General features: G+C 66.3%; 3 protein-coding genes across 4 annotated transcripts in view; 1 reads left to right on the top strand and 2 right to left on the bottom strand.

Moving 5' to 3' along the window:
• Positions 1 to 97: 97 nt before the first annotated feature.
• ERCC1 (ERCC excision repair 1, endonuclease non-catalytic subunit) lies at positions 98 to 6,088 on the top strand. Of its 2 annotated transcripts, none has more exons than XM_044435558.1 (9): positions 98 to 753; positions 960 to 1,268; positions 1,897 to 2,000; positions 3,111 to 3,186; positions 3,619 to 3,695; positions 4,378 to 4,477; positions 4,977 to 5,048; positions 5,356 to 5,424; positions 5,873 to 6,088. In XM_044435558.1, the coding sequence occupies exons 1-9, from the start codon at positions 673 to 675 to the stop codon at positions 5,924 to 5,926; spliced, it is 942 nt and encodes a 313-aa protein (XP_044291493.1). In that variant the 5' UTR covers positions 98 to 672; the 3' UTR covers positions 5,927 to 6,088. The 2 variants fall into 2 exon arrangements, with proteins under 2 accessions (XP_044291493.1, XP_044291492.1); XM_044435557.1 differs by having other exon boundaries at positions 99 to 753; positions 3,111 to 3,210.
• On the bottom strand, positions 6,089 to 8,375 carry POLR1G (RNA polymerase I subunit G). The gene is made up of 3 exons (XM_044435556.1): positions 8,305 to 8,375; positions 7,821 to 7,959; positions 6,089 to 7,541 (listed from the first exon to the last, which is right to left on the bottom strand). Exons 1-3 carry the CDS (start codon positions 8,318 to 8,320, stop codon positions 6,395 to 6,397), a joined length of 1,302 nt encoding a protein of 433 aa, XP_044291491.1. The 5' UTR covers positions 8,321 to 8,375; the 3' UTR covers positions 6,089 to 6,394.
• A 7,825-nt stretch (positions 8,376 to 16,200) lies between these two features.
• EXOC3L2 (exocyst complex component 3 like 2) overlaps positions 16,201 to 21,755 on the bottom strand; it is a 12,587-nt gene continuing 7,032 nt past the window's right edge. The window contains 3 exon segments of the mRNA XM_044435517.1: positions 16,201 to 16,862; positions 20,913 to 21,034; positions 21,166 to 21,321. Coding sequence (XP_044291452.1) covers positions 16,583 to 16,862; positions 20,913 to 21,034; positions 21,166 to 21,321 — 558 coding nt within the window. The 3' untranslated portion in view covers positions 16,201 to 16,582.

Here is a 21,755-nt window from a genome sequence, read left to right as displayed (position 1 = left end):
CGCCGGGCCCCCTCGGCCCGTGCGGGGCTTCAGGCCGGGCGCCCGCCTTGCGCCCAGAGCGCCCTCTCTGGCCTGAATTCGAGTGTTCCCCGCGGAGCCGCCGGAGCGTTTGTGGCAGTGCCGTGATGAGCGTCACTGCGCCTGCTGCGGGCCTTTCCTGGGAACTGCTTATTCGCTCGACTGACTCACGCAGACCCCTCCTTTCTTCCAGCATGGCGCTCGAAGGGGGGTACGTGGGGTTCCCAGGTGTTCGATGCAGACCTGCTTCGCGTCAGTAAGATGCTTGCAGCGCACGCAAACCACGTCCTGGAGCCCATCGCTCCCAGTTAACAGATAAAAAATGAGAGGGTTCATGAAATGTTAGGAGGCGCCCTGAATGATTTTGATTTGTCCAAACAAGCCAGGTGATACACGGCGTCAAAAGCATTTCAGCAGTTTTATGTTCAAAATAAAGATGGACCTAGAAACCAGACAGCATTTTCTGCAGTTGAAATAAAAAGAATTCATTCTGCAATTCTTTTCCAAAATATTGATTTCTTGGCCTGACCTGTGCTTAGGCTTCAGACAAGGCGGCATTCGCTGTCCCAGCCGGAGCGGTGTCATTGGGAGAGGACTGAGCTCCCAGCCACAGTTCTTAATGTGCGCTCTTGACTCTTGCCAGGACCTTGAGATATGGAGCCTCAAGATACCAAGAAGGCTTCAGAAGGGAAGAGGAAGTTCACTGTGAAGACATCAGAGGAGGAGACCATCCCGGTATATGGGAAATTTGGGCTGCAAACATGTCTTTGGGGATTCTTTTCCACTGAGCTTTTGCCCCTTGCTCGACATCAGATGGAGACCTCCAGATGCTCTGACAGAGAGGACCCTGTCCCCCATGGCTCTCTCCCTCACAAAAGCCACCGGTCCAACTTTCAGACAGCCTGAATTGATTCCTCAGTCCAGTTTAAATGTTCTTCCAGGTGAGACTGCTCTTCAAACCCTCCTCTGCAGCAAAAGCTTCGCCGGTCCCTGAAGCCCCCACTGAGTCCAGGGCTGCATCATACGCAGACTACATCGTTGGCCAAGCAGGCACTGCCTCCACCTCCCAGGTGAACCAGCAAGCAGCTGCCGCCACCGCCACTGCCACCAGCACAGAGCCACCTCTCCTGCAAGAGGACCAGAAGAGCGCTGCAGCCCCACTGGGTGCAACCGAAGAGAAAGGCTGCTCCTTGAACCCAGCCCCCAAACCGGGAGCCAGGCACAGCAGCATCATTGTCAGCCCCCGCCAGGTGAGCAGAGCAGAGGGCAGGTGGCCAACGCTCCCCCTTCCCTGCCCCGTAGGTGGACAGTTCTGCTGGAGTTAAACCAAGATTTGTGTAGCTGTACTTAACTAGGCCTAGACTGGTTGATTTCTAAAATGGCAGTGTTGTGCAACGGTTAGAGTGCTGCATTGCGACTTGAGAGATCCAGGTTGAAGTCCCCACTGGATTACTCTGGGCCAATCAAAGCCTTTCAGCCTCACCTCTTGCACGTGACACAGGGTGTGAGAATAAAACGCAGAGGAAGAAAATCTTGTAAGCCACTTGGGGTCCTTGCGGGAGGAAGACAGCAATAGAAAAATGAAAGTGGGGAGAGGTTTGAGAACTGAAAATCTGTTTTCAAAGCCCAAAAGAGCGGCACTAACCATGGCTGTCGTGCATACTTCCCACCTGAACAGGATGTCAAGAGCTGTAGGCCTCCAGGCTCAGAAGCTCACCGCTTACTTCCAGAAAGCAGGATGCCTCCGGCTGCTCACAGTGGCCATTCAAACCCCCAATTTAAGTGAGAGCACAAAGCCCTCTGGCTTGAGAAAACCTTGCAGGGCTTTCTGCAAAAGCTCAGGCAGAGCTTGATGCCCTCCTTGAACTCTTTCCGCAGAGAGGAAACCCCATCCTGAAGTTTGTCCGCAACGTGCCTTGGGAGTTTGGCGAGATTGTCCCAGATTATGTGCTGGGCCAAAGCACATGTGCCCTTTTCCTGAGGTGAGTGTGCTCGGAACCACACCCCTTGCGCTGCTCAGAACACGCATGAATTTGCCTCTATGGGTGTCTGTTGGGTCCCCCCCCCCCGTCCCAAGCTCTTACCCTTCCCGCTTGTGCTCCTGTTTCCTACGGAGAATGCCCCTGGGGTTCCCATCAGTGGCCTGTGAGGCTTTAACACAACGCTGTGTAGCTGGGGCTGATTTGCGTTGGAACCTTCTGGCACAAGAGCACAGGGTGGCTTTGGTCAGGCTTGCAGTGGGAAGAAGCCCTGCTTAAGCCTCTGGGGAACTGCAGCCCTCCCAGGGGGCGTTCACCATGTTAAAGCCTCACAGGAAGCTGTACGCCAGTGATGGCGAACCTTTGAGAGGCCGAGTGCCCAAACGGCAACCCAAAACCCACTTACTTATGGCAAAGTGCCAATACTGCAATAAAACCTGAAAGCTGAGGTTTTAGTTTAGAAAAAACACCTTGCAGCCAGTCCAAGCAAATGTATGTATCTCCTTGGCAGTACACTGACTGGCAATGCAAAAGCTCGGACAAGTCACAGCTAAGGAGTCGCGGCACATTATGTCATTGCCTGGCGCCGCTACTCCTTTCCGAGCATGCGCATGGCCCCTATGTGCGCTGCTATCCGATGCTCAGCTGCTGGAGTGATGCTGGCGCGACTTGGCTCTTGTGCCGACTGAGGGGGCTCTGCATGCCTGCTGTGGCACGCATGCCGTAGGTTCGCCACCACTGCCATGACCCTGCCCTGGTGCACTCCCCTCACCCTAATAGAGGGGTAAAGTTCCATTCAAAAGAGGGCGATTTTGAAAAAGCCCTCCTTGAGGAGCTTTTTCTGCGCAGCTCATCATTTCTGCCCCTTCTAAACATGTTCCAACCGTCAGAATCGTGCCAGGACATCTTGTTTTCCTAACCCAACCCTGGTGCACACCCCTCACCCTAATAGAGGGCGAAATTTCCATTCAAAAGAGCGATTTTGAGGTAAGTCCGCCACCACTGCTGTACACGTTCCCCACCCAGTCGATAACGTGGTATTTTAAAATTGTGCCTCTCCTGAAGAAAACAAGCCTTCTTTGAATGGTCTCTCTCCCTCTCTGCCACATGCAGCCTTCGTTACCACAACCTGAACCCCAATTACATCCACGAACGGCTCCGCAACCTGGGCAGGACCTACATGCTGCAGGTGCTGCTGTTGCAGGTTGATGTGGTGAGATGCCCGGCCAGGAGGGCTGCCTCGGCCTCCGCTGCTCTGCCCCTTCGCTTTCCATTTTGGACTAGCAGCTCTACAGACTTCCTAAACCGTGCCATTCGCTCAGCCTCACACTGTAAAAACCGAGCTTGTGGGGCTCCCTCCTTCCCTTTCTCTCCGTGGCTGCTGGGAAGCCCCTGGCCACTGGCGGGACGCTTGTGTGTGTGTGTGTGTGGGGAGGGGGCTGTCCCTTTGTGTGCTCCTCCTGGGCTTCCACCCTGCACCGCCTGCCCTGTGCTGGGAGCAGGCCGAGAGGCCCTGTGCTCTGGTTCGGCCTCTGCGCTGCCCATCTGCCCTGGATTCCTTTCCTGCACCACATCCAGCCCCGGTGGTTCACCTGGCCAACTACATTCTTGCTTCCCGCAGAAAGACCCACACCAGGCAATCAAGGAGCTGGCCAAGATCTGCATCCTGGCTGACTGTACCCTCATCCTGGCGTGGAGGTGAGAACCAAAAGGGTGACGGGACCAGGCCGCCGCCGCACCCTGGTTGAAACCGGCCAGGCAAGTCTCTCGCCGACGCCTCCTGGCCCCACACGAGGCTCGGGCAGTGCTGGCAAGACTTCGTCACGTGCCGCTGGGGCGCTTCCAGGGCGGGGTGTGACGAAGGGCCCCGGGTCTACCACTGCCTCCCTCCCTCCAGAGGATCGCTGGGGATGCTGGGAAAGGCTCCTTGGCCCAACAGCTCCTGCCCCTCCAGGCTGGCCTGGGTGGGCCAGGCACTTCAGGATGGGGCCGGGGAGGCCTTTGTCTCCGGCTCGGAGCCTGCCTCTTCCCACCACCCTTGGAACTCGCCCAGCTCACCCAAATGAGCTCACAAGAACAACTCTTGGGGGACGGACCTAGGAAGGAAGGAAGGAAGGAAGGAAGGAAGGAAGGAAGGAAGGAAGGAAGGAAGGAAGGAAGGAGGAAGGAAGGAAGGCAGCACCATGAATGGCACCCGGGGCAGAATCCCCAGCTCTTTCGTGGAGTCATCTCTGCACCCTCATACAACTGAAGAGCTTTGAAAAAACTCTGAGCATTGCCCAGTTTGGACATGGGGAGCGCAGTGCCGAGGGGCGGGGCGGGGGTCTTTTGGAGCTTTGGCACGGCCCGAGTCAGCAACACCTTCCTTCCCCTCTTTCAGCCCAGAAGAGGCCGGCCGCTACTTGGAGACTTACAAGGCCTATGAGCAGAAGCCGGCCGACTCGCTGAAGGAGAAGGTGGACCAAGACTACCTCTCCCGAGTAGGTACCTGCTGCTCCCCAGCGGGGCTGCCCAAGGCCAGGCAGGCCGCACCGGCAGGCAGCAACCCGGAGGCTCTCCAGCACAGCCGCAGGGGCAGTGCGTGGCAGCCGCTCTCCCCCAGGGGCAGCAGCCCCCTGCCCACTCCCACCCCCCAGCTCAGCCCCGCCCCCTCGGCCAACCGGTGTCAACATCCATTAACACTCAGCAGCACCACCCCACGGCCTCCGTGGGGTGGGAGAAAGAGGACAGTGCAGGCCGGTCGGCTTGCACGTGCTGGGCAGGCACGTTCGGCCCCAGACAGTGCGCCCTTACATTCAGGGTGGGCGACCCCGTTCCAGAAACGAAGCAGGCGCTTCCTCACGCTCTCCCCCTAAAACGCCGCGGAGCATTTCGGTCCCTTGGGCACTTGCCACTGTCGCTAGGAGAGCCCCCACAGGAACCCGGCACCGCGGCAGGCACGGGGAGCGCTGCTGCAGCCGCCTCTGTCTTCCCTTGCAGGCGACGGACTGCCTGACCAGCGTGAAATCGGTGAATAAGACGGACACACTCAGCCTGCTCTCCAACTTTGGGGTGAGTCCCCCCCGCGTGCTGGTGAGGCTGGGGCCAGCCAGGGCCAGAGACCAGCCCCGCTTTCCATCTCCCCCGACCTGCGCGCTCGCCTTTCACCCCGAGGCTCTCCCTTCCGGTTCTGAGCTCCAGCCCAGAATCGTGGCTCTGGCCCAGCGCCCCTGCGCAAGCCAAGCCTTGGGCCGACCGCCGGCCCCTCAGCCCCACCCCACTCCCCTGGGATGCCCTTTCCGCACCTCCGCTCCTGCCACTGGAATGCCTGTGGGCACTGTCTGCTTTGACCCCTGGCCTGCCTTCTCTTCCCTTGCAGTCTCTGGCCAGCATCAGCCAGGCATCCAAGGAGGACCTGTCCCTCTGCCCAGGAATTGGGCCCCAAAAGGTGAGCAAGGAAGACTACCCAGGCCATACGTCTTGCCCTCGTGCCCTTGCAGGCGCGCGTTCCCCATCTCCATCTGCAGATACTAACGGGCTCAGTTTCCAGCTCCTGTGCCTGGAAGGGGCAGGTGCGAAGGAGCCCAGGGACAGGGCTGCCTTTCTCCACCAAAGCAGGGCCAAGGACCACGTACCCCCAGCGGAAAGGGGTGCTGTTGTAAGAGCACAGACCCGGGGACCTGGGGGTGGGAAGTTGAATGCGCGGCTGCCAAGAGCCTGAAAACAGGCCGAGCTTCAGCAGTAGGGACCAACGCGCAGGGCAGGTGAGCCGAGGGCTCTGCTTGGGACGTTTGCGAGGTGGAGCGCCTCCCCTCCCCTCCCCGGAAATCCGTGGGGCAACAGAAACCCACTGCCTCCCCTGTGCCCCCTCCTGCACTCACCCCTCTCCTTTCCAGGCCAAGCGGCTCTTCGACATCCTTCACGAGCCATTTCTCAAGGTGGCCAAGTGACCCCACGCTGCCTGCTCCCTCCCGCCTGCCCACGGGGCTGCCTGTCGGTGGGGCCCTCCCCGGCAGGGGACAGCGTCCCAGGGAAGAGAACGGAAGCCTTAGTTGGCTAGCGGCCCCTGCGACCCCCACCCCCAGCTGTAAATAAAACGCCAGCACGGATCATGTGAGGATGCAGCCGCTTCTTGGGAAACTGGGCAGGGACAGAGGCAAAGGCCCTGGGCGGAGAGGTGGGCTCTGCTTCGGGGGGTGCAGCTGCAGCCCCCATTTCGCTCAGAGGCGCAGATGCAGCCTGAACAGGGAGCAGAACCTTTCTGCCCCCCACCGGCGAGTCGGAGGCCGCCACCCTCCCTGCCTGAGTTCAAGGCAGACCAGAGCTGGCTGAGCCAGGGAGGCAGCAGGGGCGGAGTGGCGCTTCTCAGCCAAGGCCGAGACTGAGGGTTTTGTCCTCTGCCAAGCAGCCCCAGGGGCTCATCCCTGCTGGGCCTGCGGCTCCTGGTGGGTGAAGTCCGGTCCCTCCGCGGCCAGCTCCCTCCTGTGTTTATTCTTCTTCTTGCGCTTCTGGCTTGGCAGCTCTGCAGCGGGGCCCGCGGACGCCCCGGGCTCATCCCAGCTCGGCGGCTCCTGCTTCACCGAGCCGGGCTCCAGCCACAGCCTCCCTGCCTCCTGCTCCTCCTCGCGCTTCAGGCGCTGCTTCTTCTTGGGCCTGTGGCTTGCCGGGGCCACCCCAGGCCCCTCTGCTGCCAACACCGGCCCGGCCTCTGGCACGACCCCCAGAGCATGCAGTTCCCACGGCTCGGCGGCAGCCTCTTCCTTCCCGGAGGCCAGCTCCATCGGAGCCACGGTCTCGCCTGCCGCAGCTTCCTCGCCGTGCTTCCTTTTCTTCTTGGGCTTGCGCTGAAGCAGCTCTGCCGTCCCGGGGCTCTCCACAGCGGGCACTGCCTCCCCTGGCACCTGGGGCTCAAATTCACACAGCTGGTGGGCACCGCTGTGATGCGGCAATTCTCCCTCCCCCACAGTCGTCTCCTCCTCCTCCTCCCTCCTCCTCCTTTTCTTCTTCTTGCTCTTGTGGACGGCCTCCTCGGCCAACCAGAGACTGTCCTGAGAGGAGATGCCCAAACCGTCTCCTGGGTGAGGATCCTCTGCAAGCACGGTGGCTTCCGGAGGAGGTGGCTCTGGAGCTCCACCTGCCCAGGGCTCATCCACCAGAGAGAGCTGCTCCCCGGGGGGCCCCATAGCAAGCAAATGGCTTTTCTTCTTCTTCTTCTTCTTCCGGGGCTTCTCTGCAGATTCTGGAGGAGGAGGGCTCCTTAGCTGGCCCCCAAAGGGCAGGAAACGCTGCCTAAGGCCCTCTGGAATCTGGGGGGCTGGTCTGTCTGCCACTGGTGAGAGGGGGTGGCTGGCGGCGGGGTCCCCATATCTCTCCCAGATGTTCAGGGAGACCATGAAGGCAGGTGCACAGGTGAGCTGGTCCGTGTGGCCCGAAGGGATGAGCAAGTGGGCAGAGCCACCCACGTCGCCTGGAGTTGCTTGGAGACTGTAGACTCTCTGCGTCCTGTTGGACTGCGGCACCTTCAGGGTCTGGAGACCTGACAGGGATACGACATGCCCATCCAGGCTGGGGGGAAAAACAGAGCAGAGACTGAGCACTCCTCATGAAGCAGAACAGACGCGCTCCCCTCCTCCCACAGGCCCATGGCGGGTCCCCAGGTGCAAAGCAGGCCCGCTCACCCCCTGGCAGAAGGAGCAACGGTCCAAGCGGCCCCTGCAGGTCTGTCTCCTTCCCGAAGCCACGGTTCCCACCCGAAACAGGTCTCACCTGCTCTTTCCGGCAAACCCCACCTCCCCCTCAGCTCCAAGGGTGCTGCCACTCGTGCATACCTGCACGCGTCCTTACCTCTCCGGACTGAAGGTGGCAGGCGCCCGGATGAGCAGCAGCTGCTTGGAGGGGTCCTGCAGCACCTCCGCGGAGAAGGGTGGCCCGGGGGCAAAGGGGCTGGCCGCGAACTCCGCTGGGCACTCAAAGCGGGGAGCTCCTGTTGCAAAAGAACAGAGCTGACGGGCCCGTTCCCCGTTACCTGCCTAAACTGCCCCCACCCATCCACCCAAAGCTCCGGCGGCCCGCGGAGAGATGCGAAACGACGGGACGCAGACGCGCCTTGCACGGCGCTGCCGCTCCTCTGACCCCAGGGGGACGCCGCTCCCGCAGCAGCGGCCGCGCAGAGGCCCCCGCCCGCCCGGCCTTCGGTCTCGCTCCAGGCCCGCCGGCCGAGGCGTCCCCGGAGGGGCCCCGCCGGGTCTCGGCGCCACGGGAGCCGCGTCCGCGCGCCCGGCCGCTTCGCCCCCCTCCCCCCGCAGGCCCCCTCCCGTGGGGGGCTCACCCGCGGGCGCCTCCATGCCTGCCCGCCGCACGTGGCTCCGTCTGAGCGGCCGCTTCCGGGCGCCCGCGCTGGGCGGGGCCTCCGAGGGGCGGGGCCGCTTGCGCGCATGCCTGCTGGGCGGCTCCGACGGCGTGCCCGGCGCCGGGCGGCTTGGTGCCGCCCGGCGCTTAAAGGGGAGTGCGAGCCGCCTGCCCGGCCTCCGGTTTCTGTCCCCCGACGCTGGGCGGAGGCGGGCGCGGTTTCCGTCCTCGACCCGGTTCCGACCCGGATTCGCCCCGGGCCTGGAGGGAGCCGCGCATGCGCGGGGGGCGCGCCTGGCCGAGCGGCGCGCCTGCTCGGCACGGGGCAGCGAAAGCGCGGGCGCCTTGTAGGCGTCGCCGAAGGCAGGAGGCGCGGAGAGCAGGCCGGCCCATTTCGGGGGCCCCCCCGAGCCCTCCGGGGCACGTGCAGCTTCCCCGGCGGGCGGGCGGGCGGGCGGCGTGGCTGCGGGGCTGGAAAAGGGGCCCGGCGGAAAGGATCGGGTCTCCCGGGGTCGCCCCGGCCCGGTGCGGCGGGGATGGATGAGGCCGGGCGAAGGGTGGGCGGCCTGCGGAGCAAGCCAGGCTGGGGGAGAGCGGGGCGCCGTGCGGGCGAGCCCCTCGTTCGCCTACGCTTGCCTCGCGTCGCGCCTCCGGATGGGGCGCTGCCGCGGCGTCGCCCGGCGAGCGCGGGGGCACCTCCAACGGGGCGCCCTCGCCCCGAGGCATGCGCCGTCGGTCCAGAGCGAGGGAGCGCTGCGAGGCCTGGCGGCGGGCGCGGGGAGCGGGGCCCTTCCCCGCCGGCCGTGCCTGGGCTGCTGAGGGCCGTGCAGTCCCGCCTCGCGGCACCGGCGGCGCTGCTCTCACGGGTTCGCGGCGTGGCGAAAAGGCTCGTGGCGCCGGCCGCCCGCGGCCCCCGGTGTCACGTCTGTGGATGACCTGCGCCACCCGGCGGGGGGCGGGGCCAGGCAGGAGCCTGGGGGGCGCTGCCTTGGGCCCCCCCCCCCGGTGTCGGGCGGCCACGGCGGGCCAGAGCGGGGTGGCTGCGCAGCGAGCCCCGCCTGAGCGACCCGGAGGCTCCTCTCCTGCCACAAGTTGGGCAGCGCCCGGTAACGGGTCTGCTTCTCCAGGAACGGCGGGCGGCCGTCTTGGCCTCGGCCCGAGGTGGCCGGGGTCAGGCAGGAGTGGGCCTGCCCAGCCCGGCATCCCCGGAGCGGCCGGCTAAGGCGCTCGGAGGCCCCTGTGGCCCGGGGTGACGTCCAGGGCCCCATCATCGCGGGGGCCTCCAAATGACACCCCGGGGATGGGCAGGTGCCGAGGGAGGCAGGGGCAAGCTCTGCTTTGCTCCTGAAAATCTGCAGTTGAAGCCAGCTCTAGGTCTGAAATCCGGCGTGCTCAGAGTGAGCGACGGCTCTCTTTCTGTGCTGCCGTATCACATCAGGAAAGGAGAAGCGGCTGCACAGCCCCTTCGAGTTCCCTGCAGGAAAAAGGCAGGGTAGAAATAGCATGAAAGAAGGCACGGCGTGATGGTTCCCTCAGTAGCCTTTCCCACACCGAAGTCTTTGCCTTGGCGCTGCAGTCTGGCTTTGGGCACCGAGAACGACCCCCTCCTCCCTTCCGGTGCCACAGCAGCGTGTCTGGCGTGGCTCGGACCCCGCATCCCGCTTCCCCGCCCAGGCGCTCCTGTGCCCCGTGTCTGCCAGCGGCCAGCGTGGCCTGCGGCCCTCGCCTCTGGTGAGCCGAGCGCCCGGCCGCTGCCTCTCCCCCAGCCCCCCTTCTCCTCTCCCACCATGTCGGCCCATTTTGCTCCAGACCCGCCTGCTCGGATCGCCCGGCTGGACGTTCTGCCTGCCGCCTCCCGCGTCTGTTCCCTGCCGTGGAGGATCTCACGGGCGGGACATGGAGGCTGCACCGTAGCGGAGCGTTCCCCCCTTCTCGGCCCTGGCACTGGCACGCGCAACGGGGCGCCCTGGACACTCCAAGGGAGAGGTGCCAATTCGAAGCATCTCTTCACGCTGAACATTCGCAAGTTCATTGCAGGAAACCCGAACCCCTGGCTTGCCGGGCAGGGTCGCCCAGCCTCCGGTGGCCTGGAGTGTGCACAGGTACCGCCGGAGGCCTCCAGCCCCCGCCCCGGGCGCCCACACTGAGAGGGTGGGGCTTGGCTTCTGGCCCCACAGGGGGGCCCCTGCTTGGTGCGCCTCGCGCTCTGCATCCAGAAGGCCCTGGATCCGGCCCTTGCCGCCTCTAGCGGTGGATGAGGAAGAGCGATGCCTGCCTGAGGCCGTGCGGAGCCGCTGCCGGTCCGGGAGCCGGGTGGCCCATGCTCCGAAGCGGCTCCCTGCAGCCCTGTTGCGCTGGAGGGGGCTCAGCTTGGGGGGGGAGCCCGCCCCTGGAGGGCCTGGAGAGGCAGGAGACCAGCATCAGCACCGGGGGCTGGCAGGGCCGTGCCTCTGCCCTGCCTTCCCGGCTCTGCACCCGCTTTCCCTCTGCCGGCTTCGCGCCGCTGTCCCCATCAGGCCGAGGGGGGCCGGCCCACAGCGGGCGGTGGCTCAGGGGCACGGCTGGCGGGCCATCGGAGGCGGCTCTTCAGACGCAGAGTGCAGCGTGAGGCAATTCGTTTGCCGTGGCAGAGACGAGCCACGCCGTGCGCGGCAAGGGAGTCCCCCTGGGAGCCGGCCCGTCCATGCTCCCTTAAGTGTCGCTCAGCAGGGACTGGCGCGGCTGCCCGCCGGGGCTTTGCCCGTAGTCACCCTGATTCTGGCAGGCCCCGTCACGCGAGCTGGCTGAGCACTTTAATTCAGATTGATTCATCGCCTTTTCAGATTAAATTTGCATTTCTGCCATCTGCCACAACAGGCCCCCCACGGGTGGCGGGGGTGCTTGAGCACCAGGTGCGCCCACATGTCTGAGTCTTTCCTGGGCCCCGTGGGCTGCCGTCCCGAGGACCAGATCCACCCTGCCGAAGGGTGTCGGGGGCCAGCGCGCCCGGCGCCCCTTTCAGCCCAGAGCAGGAGGAGCCCCTCTGCTCGTCGCCCCCAAACCTCTCTGTGCTGGAGCCACAGTCTTGGGAACCGGGAACAAAGCAAGGAAGCGGGAGCCGCCCGCACTATTTCGGGATGCATCCCTGGCGTGAGAGGCCCGCTCTGGAGGAAGCCCCCAGCGTCCCTGCGGCTGTGAGGTGAGCCAAGGACAGAGGTGCCCAAATTCCATTTTCCATTTTTAAACATGCTTGTCATGAGTCTGCCCCCCCCACCTCAGCTCCCTCCCCCGTCGATGACTGAGAATCCTCTTCCTTTCGGCCAGACAGAAGATTGCCGGTCCGGGGCGGGCGGCGCGTGTTGTGACGGCCGATGAGCCTGGGGGGGCCGGGGCCGCGAGCGCCCATCCGCCACTTCAAAGGCCGGGCCTGGCCGGCTGTGGCAAGGGAGAGCAGGCCGTGCGAGTGCGGGCGCTGGGGGCATGAAGGTGGCCACCTAGGTCGGCGCTGGGGGCACACGGTCCTGGCAGCCGAGAGCGCCTCGCCCGCTTGGTGCCGGAGGCGTGCCAGCGAGGGTGACCCTGCCGCTGGCTGGCATGGAGGGGCCTTGGAAGCCCAGGTGGGCCGTGGCTGCTAGCCGTGGCGGCGATGCAGTGGCGGGGCTCACGGGTGGGGGTCTCTCCGGCTCTCCCGTGCCGCCTGTGGCCGGCCCCGCTGGTGTCAGCTGCTGCTGTGGGGGGCTGGGCGCGCCCCCCGGCCCGGCCTCCCGTGCCTCTCGTGTGCCGCAGCCGGTGCCTCGAGGGGACGGGTATCCAGGGCGGGTGCCGGCGCTCGCCTGCCTGCACATCGCGTGCATAAGTGGGATGCGCCAGGAGGGTCTCTGCCCGGGAAGCTACCCTGTGGGAGGTGCTTGCGGGAGCCGCCGGGTCATGGCGGGCCCATGTGGGTCCCGGGGGCAAGATCAGGGCAAGGCCAGGGGAGCCTGGCTCACGGGCCGACACGCCTGGTCGCCCTTCCTCTCCTGACGTCAGGCGGGGTTCCTGCGAAGCGCTTCCTGTCTGTCCGCCTGTCCATCTTCTCCTCTGGCCAGGAAGGGTCTATTTCTGTCCTCCAGGCCGTGCCCTCCGGCTTGCTCATGGGGCACATGCGTCATCCCAACTCCTTGGCAAGGAAGGGCTCTTGTGGGGCCACTTAAAATAGCCCCCCCCCGCACTCTGCAGAGGCTGCCGGAGGCCGAGACACGGTGGTGGTTCCCCACTGGGGGTGCCCAGTGCGCTTCTCCTGCCAGGCGCCCCCGCGAGACCCTCGCACCCCCGCCTCTTCCTCCGGTCTCAAGGCCAGCCGTGCTGGCAGCCCCGCCCCCCCCCCCCCCGGGTTATGGAGGGCCCCGGGCTCACATGCCCCCCGCGCAGGGGGCCTTTCCCGGCTAGTCCACAGCCCGGCCCTGCCCTGGGGGCATCTGAGCGCTGGTGGGCGTCCACCCCAGAATGGCTGGCGGTGCCTGCTGGCCAGAGCCCGTTCCCTGGGGGCGAGCGGGGGCCTTCCCTCAGCGAAGGGGCCTGCTGCACGCAGAGCGCCTGCAAGGATCGCAGGCCCATGTGCCAGCGCACACCCTCCGGGGCTCCTCAGCAGCCTGAAAGGGGGGCAGGACCGTATCCCTTGGAGTGGTCTTGTCTTTCGTGCAACGCTGTGTCCTCATGCCCAGCACCCGTCGTCTGCCGGGTATCGGACGGGGTGCCGCTGTCCAGCAGAGTGGGGAGGGTGGGCCCGGTTGACTGAAAGGCCCAGAACTGGGGCCGGGCGTCCCTTTGCCTCCACCTGGAAGGGGCCTCCGCCGTGCCCCCCAAGCTGCGCCCTCCTGCTCGGGAGACGGCGGGTGTGAGCCGAGGTAGCTGCCCTGCTTCCTCGGAAGGGCTGCCTCCCCGCCCCGTGTGGCGCCCGAGGGGGCCGTGCAGAGGGCTGCTTGGGGGCGGGGGCCCGCAGGAGCCGAGGGTCCCGGTGGCTGGGGGCGCCTTTGCCCAGCACCTCGCCCTGGACGGCCAGCGCTGGCCGGGCAGCTCCCCCCCCGCCCCCGGAGCAGCCGTGCTTCGGGCGCACAGGGCTGTTTTGAAGGAAATGCACTTCGCGCTGAAGCATTTCCCTGCTTCCCCGGGTAATAAACATCCCCCTGACCCCTCACCCCCCCGCCTCTTGAGCGTCCTGGGGGAATACGTGCAGGAGAGAGCGGGGGGGGGGGGGGCGGAGCGGGGCGTTTCCTTCCCCCGGGCCAGAGCCTCTTGACCCAGAGCACCCTGGCCCCGGGGGCAAGAGCCGGCTGCCCCGTCCCGCCCGCCCATCCTCGGGCGTGATGGTATCGCTGGATTTATTTCTTCCCCCTCCTGCGAGCGGCCAGCTCCCCCAGGAGTCGGCGGGGGCCGCAGTGGGGCTGCCGTTCCTAGAGGGCTGCCTCTTGCTGGTGCGGCAGGCCGGGCGCTTCTGGAAGCGGTGCCTCTCGCGGACTCCGCGCCCTGGTCAGCTGCCCGGCTGTCGGGCCGAGGAGCTGGGGGAGGGGCTGGCCGGCTGGCCGGCTGCTGGGCCACAGCCATGAGCTTGCGTGGAGACCTGCAGAACTCCCTGCTGCAGTAAGGGGGGGGGGGTCACTTGTGCATCCCTCAGAAAGGGGAAACACTTGGCTCTGCTAACAACACGTTGTGCAGACTTTCTGTTTCGTGCCGTAACCCAAATGCACAGAAGACCGGTGCTTGGGTCAGCCCGGGGGGTGCTGGACGTTCCCGTTCTCCTGCCCCCTGGAGGTGTTCTGCTAAACACAGTGCTGTCCCGGCACATCAGACCCTACCTTTCCGGGGGCCGCCTCTTTTCCACAGGGGGGCCTCAGCGACCTCCCGTGGAAACCCACGCTCCTCTAGCCTGTTGGTCCACGGTAACCCCGTGGTCTTTCTCCTTGTCGGGTCTCTTGAGCCACGGGTTCCCCATCCTGTATCGATGCCTCTGGTTTCTTTTTCCTGGGGGGAGGACTTGGCACTTGCCCCACTGAATCTCATTCTGCTGCTTTACGAAGGGGCGGACGGAATGGAGGGATGCCAGGGCTCGCTCAAGGGGGTGAACGTGGGGGTGCACGCACAGGGCGTCCAACCTCTGCTCATGCACAAAATGCACTTCTTTCCTAACCGTAGCAAGTCCAGCCCTCGGGATATCGGATAAAAGTGCAGGATCTTGGTGATGGTCATCACCTCACGGTGATTTTGCATTCTGCTTGGAGAATTGTAGGTTTGGAGAAGGCGTCACAAAATACCTCCAAGCCCAGACCTTTTTCCCATGCTGCTTTTTTGGGGGGGGGGGGGGTTGTGGGGGGGTAGTTGGGGAGCCTGTTCTGGGAAACAGCGGAGCGGCCCCGGGGGGCGGCCGTGCTGGCAGGAGGGGCTGGCTGCGCCACGGCTATTCTTCAGCCATCAGGAGCGTTTACGTCTCGCAGGATGGATGGCCTGCCCTTTCCCGGCACTGTTTACTTCTGCCGGCCAAGCGGACAGGTCAGGGCGCGGGAGGGACAGATGGGATGCAGCGTGACTGAAGGGGTCCCCTGGGCGGAGGGATCCGTGCGAGCTGTTTGTGTTTCTAGCCCCGGTCTGGGCGTGTTTGGGGGCAGGCAAGGCCTGCCAGCCCGCCGAGACGCGGCAGGACAGGTCGCGCTGTTCCCATTCGCCGCGTCCATCCGTGTGTCACATCCGGAGTGCGGCACAAGGTGGGCGAGGCGGCCAGCCCGGCCTTGACCTGCCTCCAGGCTGCTGGCCAGGTGTGCCTCTCCGACATACGGACTCGCAGGGAGCCCGTGGGGCCGAGTGCCAGCAAGGCGGGGATCGCAAGGGGGGCACAGGGGGGGAGGCATCGCCACCAGCGGGGGGCTCCCTGGCCCCCTGCAGCACAGATTGATTGCTTCAGAGCCCCGAAGGGGCAGCTTCCCCGCCCAGAACCCGAGCCCTGGGACGAAGGGCAGGAAGTTCAGCTGGGACCGTCGGAGCGAAGGTCGAGGGCCCAGCGGCCTCTGGCGCTCACGCTGCTCCCAGCATCCTGGAGAAGGTGACGCACCTGGAGAAGGTGACGCAGCTGGCCGCCGGTCCCTGCCCAGAAGCCCCGGGGGGGTGGGCTGGGGGGCATCCAGCAGCCACACCTTCCCCCCCCCCGCCGGCGTGTTGCCAGTCAGCGGGTTGCAGGTGGCAGGCAGTGGAGCCAAGTGCTGCAGCCGGTCCAGGGAGAGCCGCCGCCCCCTCCCCAGTGCCGACCCCCCCCCCCAGAAAACCTCTGGGGCGAAGGAGAGGGAGGCAGCTGCCTGGATCTCAGGAGGCACATGGGGACGGGGCCCGGGGCCCAGCGTGCGTGCAGGGGCCCTCCCCGCGAAGGGGCTCCGGGGTTCGGATGCTGAGCGTGGTTTCTAAGCGGAAGGAAGGCGCTGCCTTTCGCCTCTTGCCCTGTTGCATGCCTGCAGTGGCTTAGCAGTGAGGGAGTGGCACTCTGTGCGTGCTCAGAAGCACCATCTTTGTAAAAGTCAGTGTCTGAGTTTTTTAAAGAAAGCTGAGTAAGGGGGAAAGATACAAGAGGTGTGTAAAAATATGCGTGGTGTAGAGTAGGTGGATAATACCTATGGTGCAGAGTAGCGGTTTCTTTTTCTCCCAGATACTGAGATGTTTACAAAGCTCTGTATAATGATAAGGACTAGAACTTTTTTCTTTTAAATGACAGTTTTGCTTCTTGGGAAGCTATATTTGGACTGGAACCGAGCCCCTGCCAGGGCTGCAGGAGAGGGAAACGCTCCCCCCCCCCCCCACAGCCTGACTACTCAAAGCCAGACAAACATTTCCCACAAACCGGTGGTGGGATTCAGAGCGCTTAAATTAATATGCATTTATTTTACTTTGTTGTGCAGATCAGGAGTAACCACCTCCGGCCAGGTGAGGCCTGCCCTGGCCCTGCCGGTCCCCCCGCACGCAGGCTCCCCGAGGGCACGGGGCAGCAGTCCCCGTTGCTTAAACGATGGCGGGGCACCCACTTGCTCCCGCCAAGCGGCTCGCCAGTCCTGGGTCCATGGGGGCGGCCGCGATGCCTTCTCTGAGCAGGCGGAAAGGGTGGCGTGCTCCTCTGCCCGCGTCCACGTCCGCGTCTGTGCGCTCCCCACGGCGGTGCTCTGGCCTGTGGCCGCGGCATCTTCGGAGGCGGAGGTGGGGGCCCAGGCCGGGCTGCGGGGCCCCCGAAGCGGCGACCGCCCGGGGCGCGTGGCGCGAGCGCCTCCTCACCCTTGCCACTCGCCACCCGCGGGGCGCTGCCTCCGTCGCCGCCGCGGCCTCTGCTGCAGCCAGGAGATGCAGGAGAGGCCCGCCTGTGAGAGGCGGTGCACCTGGACGCGGATGCAGAAGACCTCGCTGGTGGGGATCTCGGCGAAGAAGGCCCGGTCCTGGCACAGGGCCGCCTCGCGTGCCGCCGGCTGCACGTCCAGGACCGCCAGGATGTCCTGCCGCTGGGCTTGGTTCTGGAGGCCACGGACGTTGAGGATGGCGGCCACGTGGTTCTTCCTGCGGGAGGGAAGGGCCGGTTCAGCCGTGGGTCGGAGCCCCTGCCGTGCTGGGCCATGCTCAGAAAAGATGGGGGCTGAGCTCCCCGGCCCGGAAGGCCTCTGTTCCCGCGCCACAGGGCAGCGCACGGGCACAGCCTTATGGGGTGGCTCCCGTGGCCGACGGACCCGTGCGGCCCGCCACACCGGCAGAGCCCATGAGCCTCGGCACTTGGCCCCCCGTGGCTGTGGGACTTGTGGCCACATTCGCCCCTCCATGACCGCGGGGAGGAGGACGGCCCGGCCCTCTGAGACGAGCTGGCAGCGGGCCCCCCTCTGTGGCTCAGCCACCCACCGGGCAGGGCGACGGCTCTTTGAGGGCTCCCCGTAGCTCAAGCCGAGTGAAGTGCCAGCGCACGCAATGTGCAGGCGCCGCAGAGGGGTGCCGGGCTGGCCCACCTCCCGGCACGCCCACCCCGGGGCAGCCAAGCCAGAACCCGAAGCATCCCGTGAGCCCACCGGGGGCCAAAGTGGCGTCGCCCAACTCTGCCGACCGCCGGTGGGCGCCGTGGCGTTTGCGCTTGGAGCTGCCGGGAGGGGTGGCAAAGGGTTCAAGATGGCGCAAGAGCCTTCTTTGCCTGGCACAGGATGTTTGTGGGTTCGGGGTTCGGGACGTCTGTGCCAGCATTTCTGCGCGTTGGGGCGGCTGGGACTGACGTCCAAATAGCTCAACCGCCAGGCTTGCCGTGCCTGTGCCTGCAAGCTCCCGTCGCTCGGGGGCGGTTGCACCGTGTCCCACTCACGGGCAGGAGGCGGAAAGCTGGCCTGGGCAGGCCCCGGCCCCAGCCTGCCCTTGCGCCCTGCTCCCGCTGCGCCTGGAGGGCTTGTGCGGCCTGGTCGTGGGGGCAGGAGGCGGGGGGGAGGCCTGCCGGGGGGGGGATGTGCCCCGGGGTCCCGCGGAGGCTGCTGCAGCCCTGTGGCCCTTCTTTCCACGTGCCTGGCCTGACGCAGGGGGTGGGCTTGAGCCCGGCCTGCCCCCCACCACCCCTGCCCCCCGTGGCCCCCCCGCCTCGCCCCGGCGGCCCAGCCCGCATGCGCTCCAGCGCCAAGGCAGGAGTGCGCAGGGGCTGCCCGGCTCCATGTCCCCGGGGAGGCAGTTTATTTAAAGCCCTGCTGGTCGGATGTCTCGTTAGCAGCAGGAAGCTGGCGCAGGGCCACGCAATCAGCAGAGCCCCGCTCAGCCGCCTGCCCAGAAGCGCCGGGGGGAGGCGGGCGCGGGACCGGGGGCGCTGATGGCCGCGCTGATGGTCCCTCGGAGGCGCCTCTTCCCAGCACCGCAGACCCCGCCGGCTTTCTCAGAAGGGCTCTGCTAATTAGTGGCTCATATCCGCCCCCTGCTCTGCCCCTGCCCGCCCCCCGCCCGGCCCGACCCGGCCCCCAGCCGCAGAGGAAGCCGCCCGCCCATCGCGCCGCTTCCTTCCTTGGGTATTTCCTGGGGAGCAGCGGAAGGCAATCGGCCGCGGCCGCTCCTGGGTGGCTCGCTCCCCCCCACCCCCGGCCGGTCTTGCCAGCAGAGGGGGGCGAGGGGCGCGCCAGTGCGGGGTCCACCCCCCACTGCAGCCAAGGGAGCCCTCTGACCTCCGGACCCTGATGGGGGCGCCCCCAGCAGGGCAGGGTGGCCGGAGGAGCAGGGAGCCTCGCGAGGACAGATGGCCACGAGCCTTGCTGAAGCGTCTCCACGGAAGGAATACAATTTCATGGGCAGAAGCCAGGTGGGCGGAAGCCATTTGCCGCTTGTGGCCTTCGTGGGGCTGCCTCTGCCCCCATCTCCTCCCTGGGGGGCTGGCAAGACAGAGCTGTCCTCCAGCCCCCCGGCACATTCCTCTGCGGGGCTACTGTGTCCGGCTGCCCCAGAGCCGCCCCCACAAGCAGGTCTGTTCCTCTGCTGAGCTCCTCCGGAAGAGGCAGAAAGACGGACACATCTGCCCCACGGACACATCTGCCCCATGGGTTTTCCTCTTCAGCCAGCCCCTGGGGCACCCCCTCAGCACCGGGGGTCAGCCCCGTCCTCCTGGGGTCAGGGGCTCCGGTGCCCTGGCCAAGGGTGGGGAGTGGCCATGCCTGGGGGGGACCGGCAGGGCACGCATGCCTTGGGGGCTGCTGCAAAGGGCACGGTGATGCCGGCCGGGCCCAGGCACTTCCGCACAGTCCACATGGACTTTGCCACGGCTGGGCGGAGGGGGATCCCAGCCCCCTCCCCATGATTCCGTGGACCCAGGCCCTGAATTCATCCGCGTTAATTAACACAGGGCACGTGAGGCTGGTGTGCAGCTCCGGTGGGCAAGAGCTGGAGGCGGAGAGCCGGGTTCGGTTAAACCTTGCCCCAAGCCTGTGCGCAAATCCTCGCGTCCCCAAACCTCTTCCTCTTCCTGGCTGTTGGCGCGGCTCCTCGTGCCTCAGGTGAGGCCATGGGGCCGGCATGGCCCTCGCTTTGCTCCCGGCCCAAAATGGCGTTCTGCAGGGAGGCGCGGGCAGGCCCGGCTCCTGCCTGAAGCGCGGCCACTTGCTTTCCTGACGCAAGGTTGTCCTTTTTTTCTTTCTTTCAAGAAACAACAAGCCCCAAAAGGTCCAGATAAAACAGGAAATGTCCCTCAGTCACACTTAACGGGCAATCTGTCGCCTCTGGAACAATAAGATGCACAGGGCGGAAGATGGAAAGGAAAACAAGCGGAGGAGACGCGACAGGCTCGCCTGGCCCTCCCCGGGACGGTGACGCAGCCGGCTGGCAGTTGCGGAGGGAGCCGTGCGGGCAGCGCGGTATTTATAACCTGCCAGCCCGCCTTTGTCCTGGGAAAGCGGCCGCTTCCAGACATTTGCAGCTCTGCCAGGCAGCCGCCCCCCGGAGGAAGTGGGGGACCCCTGCTGTGCCCCGCCTGCTGTGCCCCCGCCTCCGGTTCGGTGGCCCGAGGGCCGCAGGGGATGAGGGACCGCAAGCCCAAGTCCCCGCTGGGCCCTGGTGCCGAGGCCGCCTGGCGGTCCTCCGAGACAGGAACCGGCAGGGTGCCAAGCGCAGAGCTGGCGGGCCTGCCCGCTTCCGTGATTGTGGGACGCCGCCCAGCTCCACCTGGGAAGCCGTTGTGCCCTGGGGGGCTGGTTCCCTCGGGAATGGCTCTTCCTCCCAGGGGGCCCCGCAGAGGCCCACTCCCTTCTTTCCTGGCATCCTTGCTCTCACATCTGCAGGAGATGTGCCACCCGGCTTGCACCAGCCGGGCTGTGGCAGGGCGTCCAGCCCAGTGCCTCTGCAGCAGCCCCTCTTCGGCCGCCTCCACCTCTTCTGGGGGCAGCCCCAGCCTCGGCGCTGCAGCCTCGGCGCTCTCTCTGGAGTCGCGGCATTCGAAGAGCCGTGGGGCTGACCCCCTCCCAAGCCCCCTCGCCTGGGCTGCCCGGGCTCCGTGCGAAGGCCTCCGCTGGCCGAGCTGCAGAGTGTTGCTGCTGGCCACGTGCGACCGTCCCTCATCGTGCCCGGTAGCCTTTCTCTCTCCTGATGGAGGAAAGCACCCGGACCCGCGGTCTGGTGTTTCTCCTTCGGTGCGGAGGAGGGAGGCTCGGGCTCCCAGTGGCCGTGGCAGCAGGCCACAGCTCAGGACTCGCTGCCCAGCCTGGCTTGGGACCGTTTTGCATGAGCCCAGAGGTGGGCGCAGGTGGAAGTCCCCCCCAGCTTCACCTGCAGAACCTCAAAGGCTGCGTCTGCCAGGAAGGAGCGAAGGCAGCCCTCCCGAACGGCGCACCCAGTCGCCCTCGGAAGCAGCTGCAGGACGGCCGTGGCACACGGTTCCCACAGCTGCGAAGGTGGCCAAGGGCCACATGGCCCGGTGCCAGCCCAGGAGAGCGCTTCTCTCCACCAAGCAGGCCCCCCCCCCCGCAGACACGGAGAGGCCGGCGGGAGCCCGGGGCATTCCAGTCTGCTCTGGGCCCGGCCAACTGGGCGTGGGTGGTCCAGCCTCTGAACATGCCCCTCTCCAGCGGTTTGGTGCCCCCCCCCGCCCAGAGGCGGCCCCGCTCCCGCACTCACTGCACGTCGGGAAACTCCTGCGCGAGGAACCCCACTTCCACCTGGACGGCGGGCATGTCCTCCAGCCCGATGATGCTGGCCAGGTGCGGCACGGCCGAGTCCAGCCAGGACGAGGTGGATCCCTGGCGGGCGGGAGGGAGAGGGTGGCAGCCACAGGGCGGGCGGACGGGCCAGCCAGAGCCGGGGGCCCCTTGAGGCAGCCCCCGGGCCCAAGCGCTCCCCGCCGCCGCCTCCCCCCCGCCGGCCCGCTCACCAGCTGGGCGAAGAACTCCTGCAGCTGCTTCGCTTCGCTGCGCAGCCGCCCGGCCACCTTGCTCCGCATCTTGGCGGAGGTGCAGATGATCCGGACGCGCATCAGGGGGCGCACGTACTCGATCAGCACCTGGCGGTGCACGGCCGTCACCAGCATCTGGGGCGGGCAGAGCGCGGCTGCGGGTCAGAGCCAGGCGCCAGCGGGTCCCTGGCCCCAAGGGAGTGACGCCCCCAGGGGCAGGGGGTCTTGTGGTGCCCGCTGTCCCACGTGGTCCTCGGGGCCACGCGCTGCCCCGGGGCCTTTGCGCCACCTGGCACACGGCAGCTGGTGCGGGGATCTCACACAACGGGGACCGGGGGGACCCGCTCACCCGCTGCCCACCTGCATGTCGCCGGAGTGGCCGGAACCCGGCTGGGGAGGGGGTGAGAGTGGCGGCGGTGCAGGGGGCTGGGTGGAGGCCCTTTGCGCTCCTCGGGCGGGGCCCAGCAGGGGGGACGCAGGCTGCATGGGGGGGGCCCCGCGGGCAGGGGGGGGGGGGGGGGCCAGACGGGCCGCCTGCCCGGGACTGCCGTGCGTCCCATGGCTGGGAC

Source organism: Varanus komodoensis, unplaced genomic scaffold, assembly GCF_004798865.1.
Source record: "Varanus komodoensis strain SLA01 unplaced genomic scaffold, ASM479886v1 scaffold29_3, whole genome shotgun sequence".
NCBI classification, from domain to species: Eukaryota; Metazoa; Chordata; class Lepidosauria; order Squamata; family Varanidae; genus Varanus; species Varanus komodoensis.
Note: the sequence above shows the minus strand (reverse complement) of the source record. Positions and strands in the feature narration are given on the sequence as shown.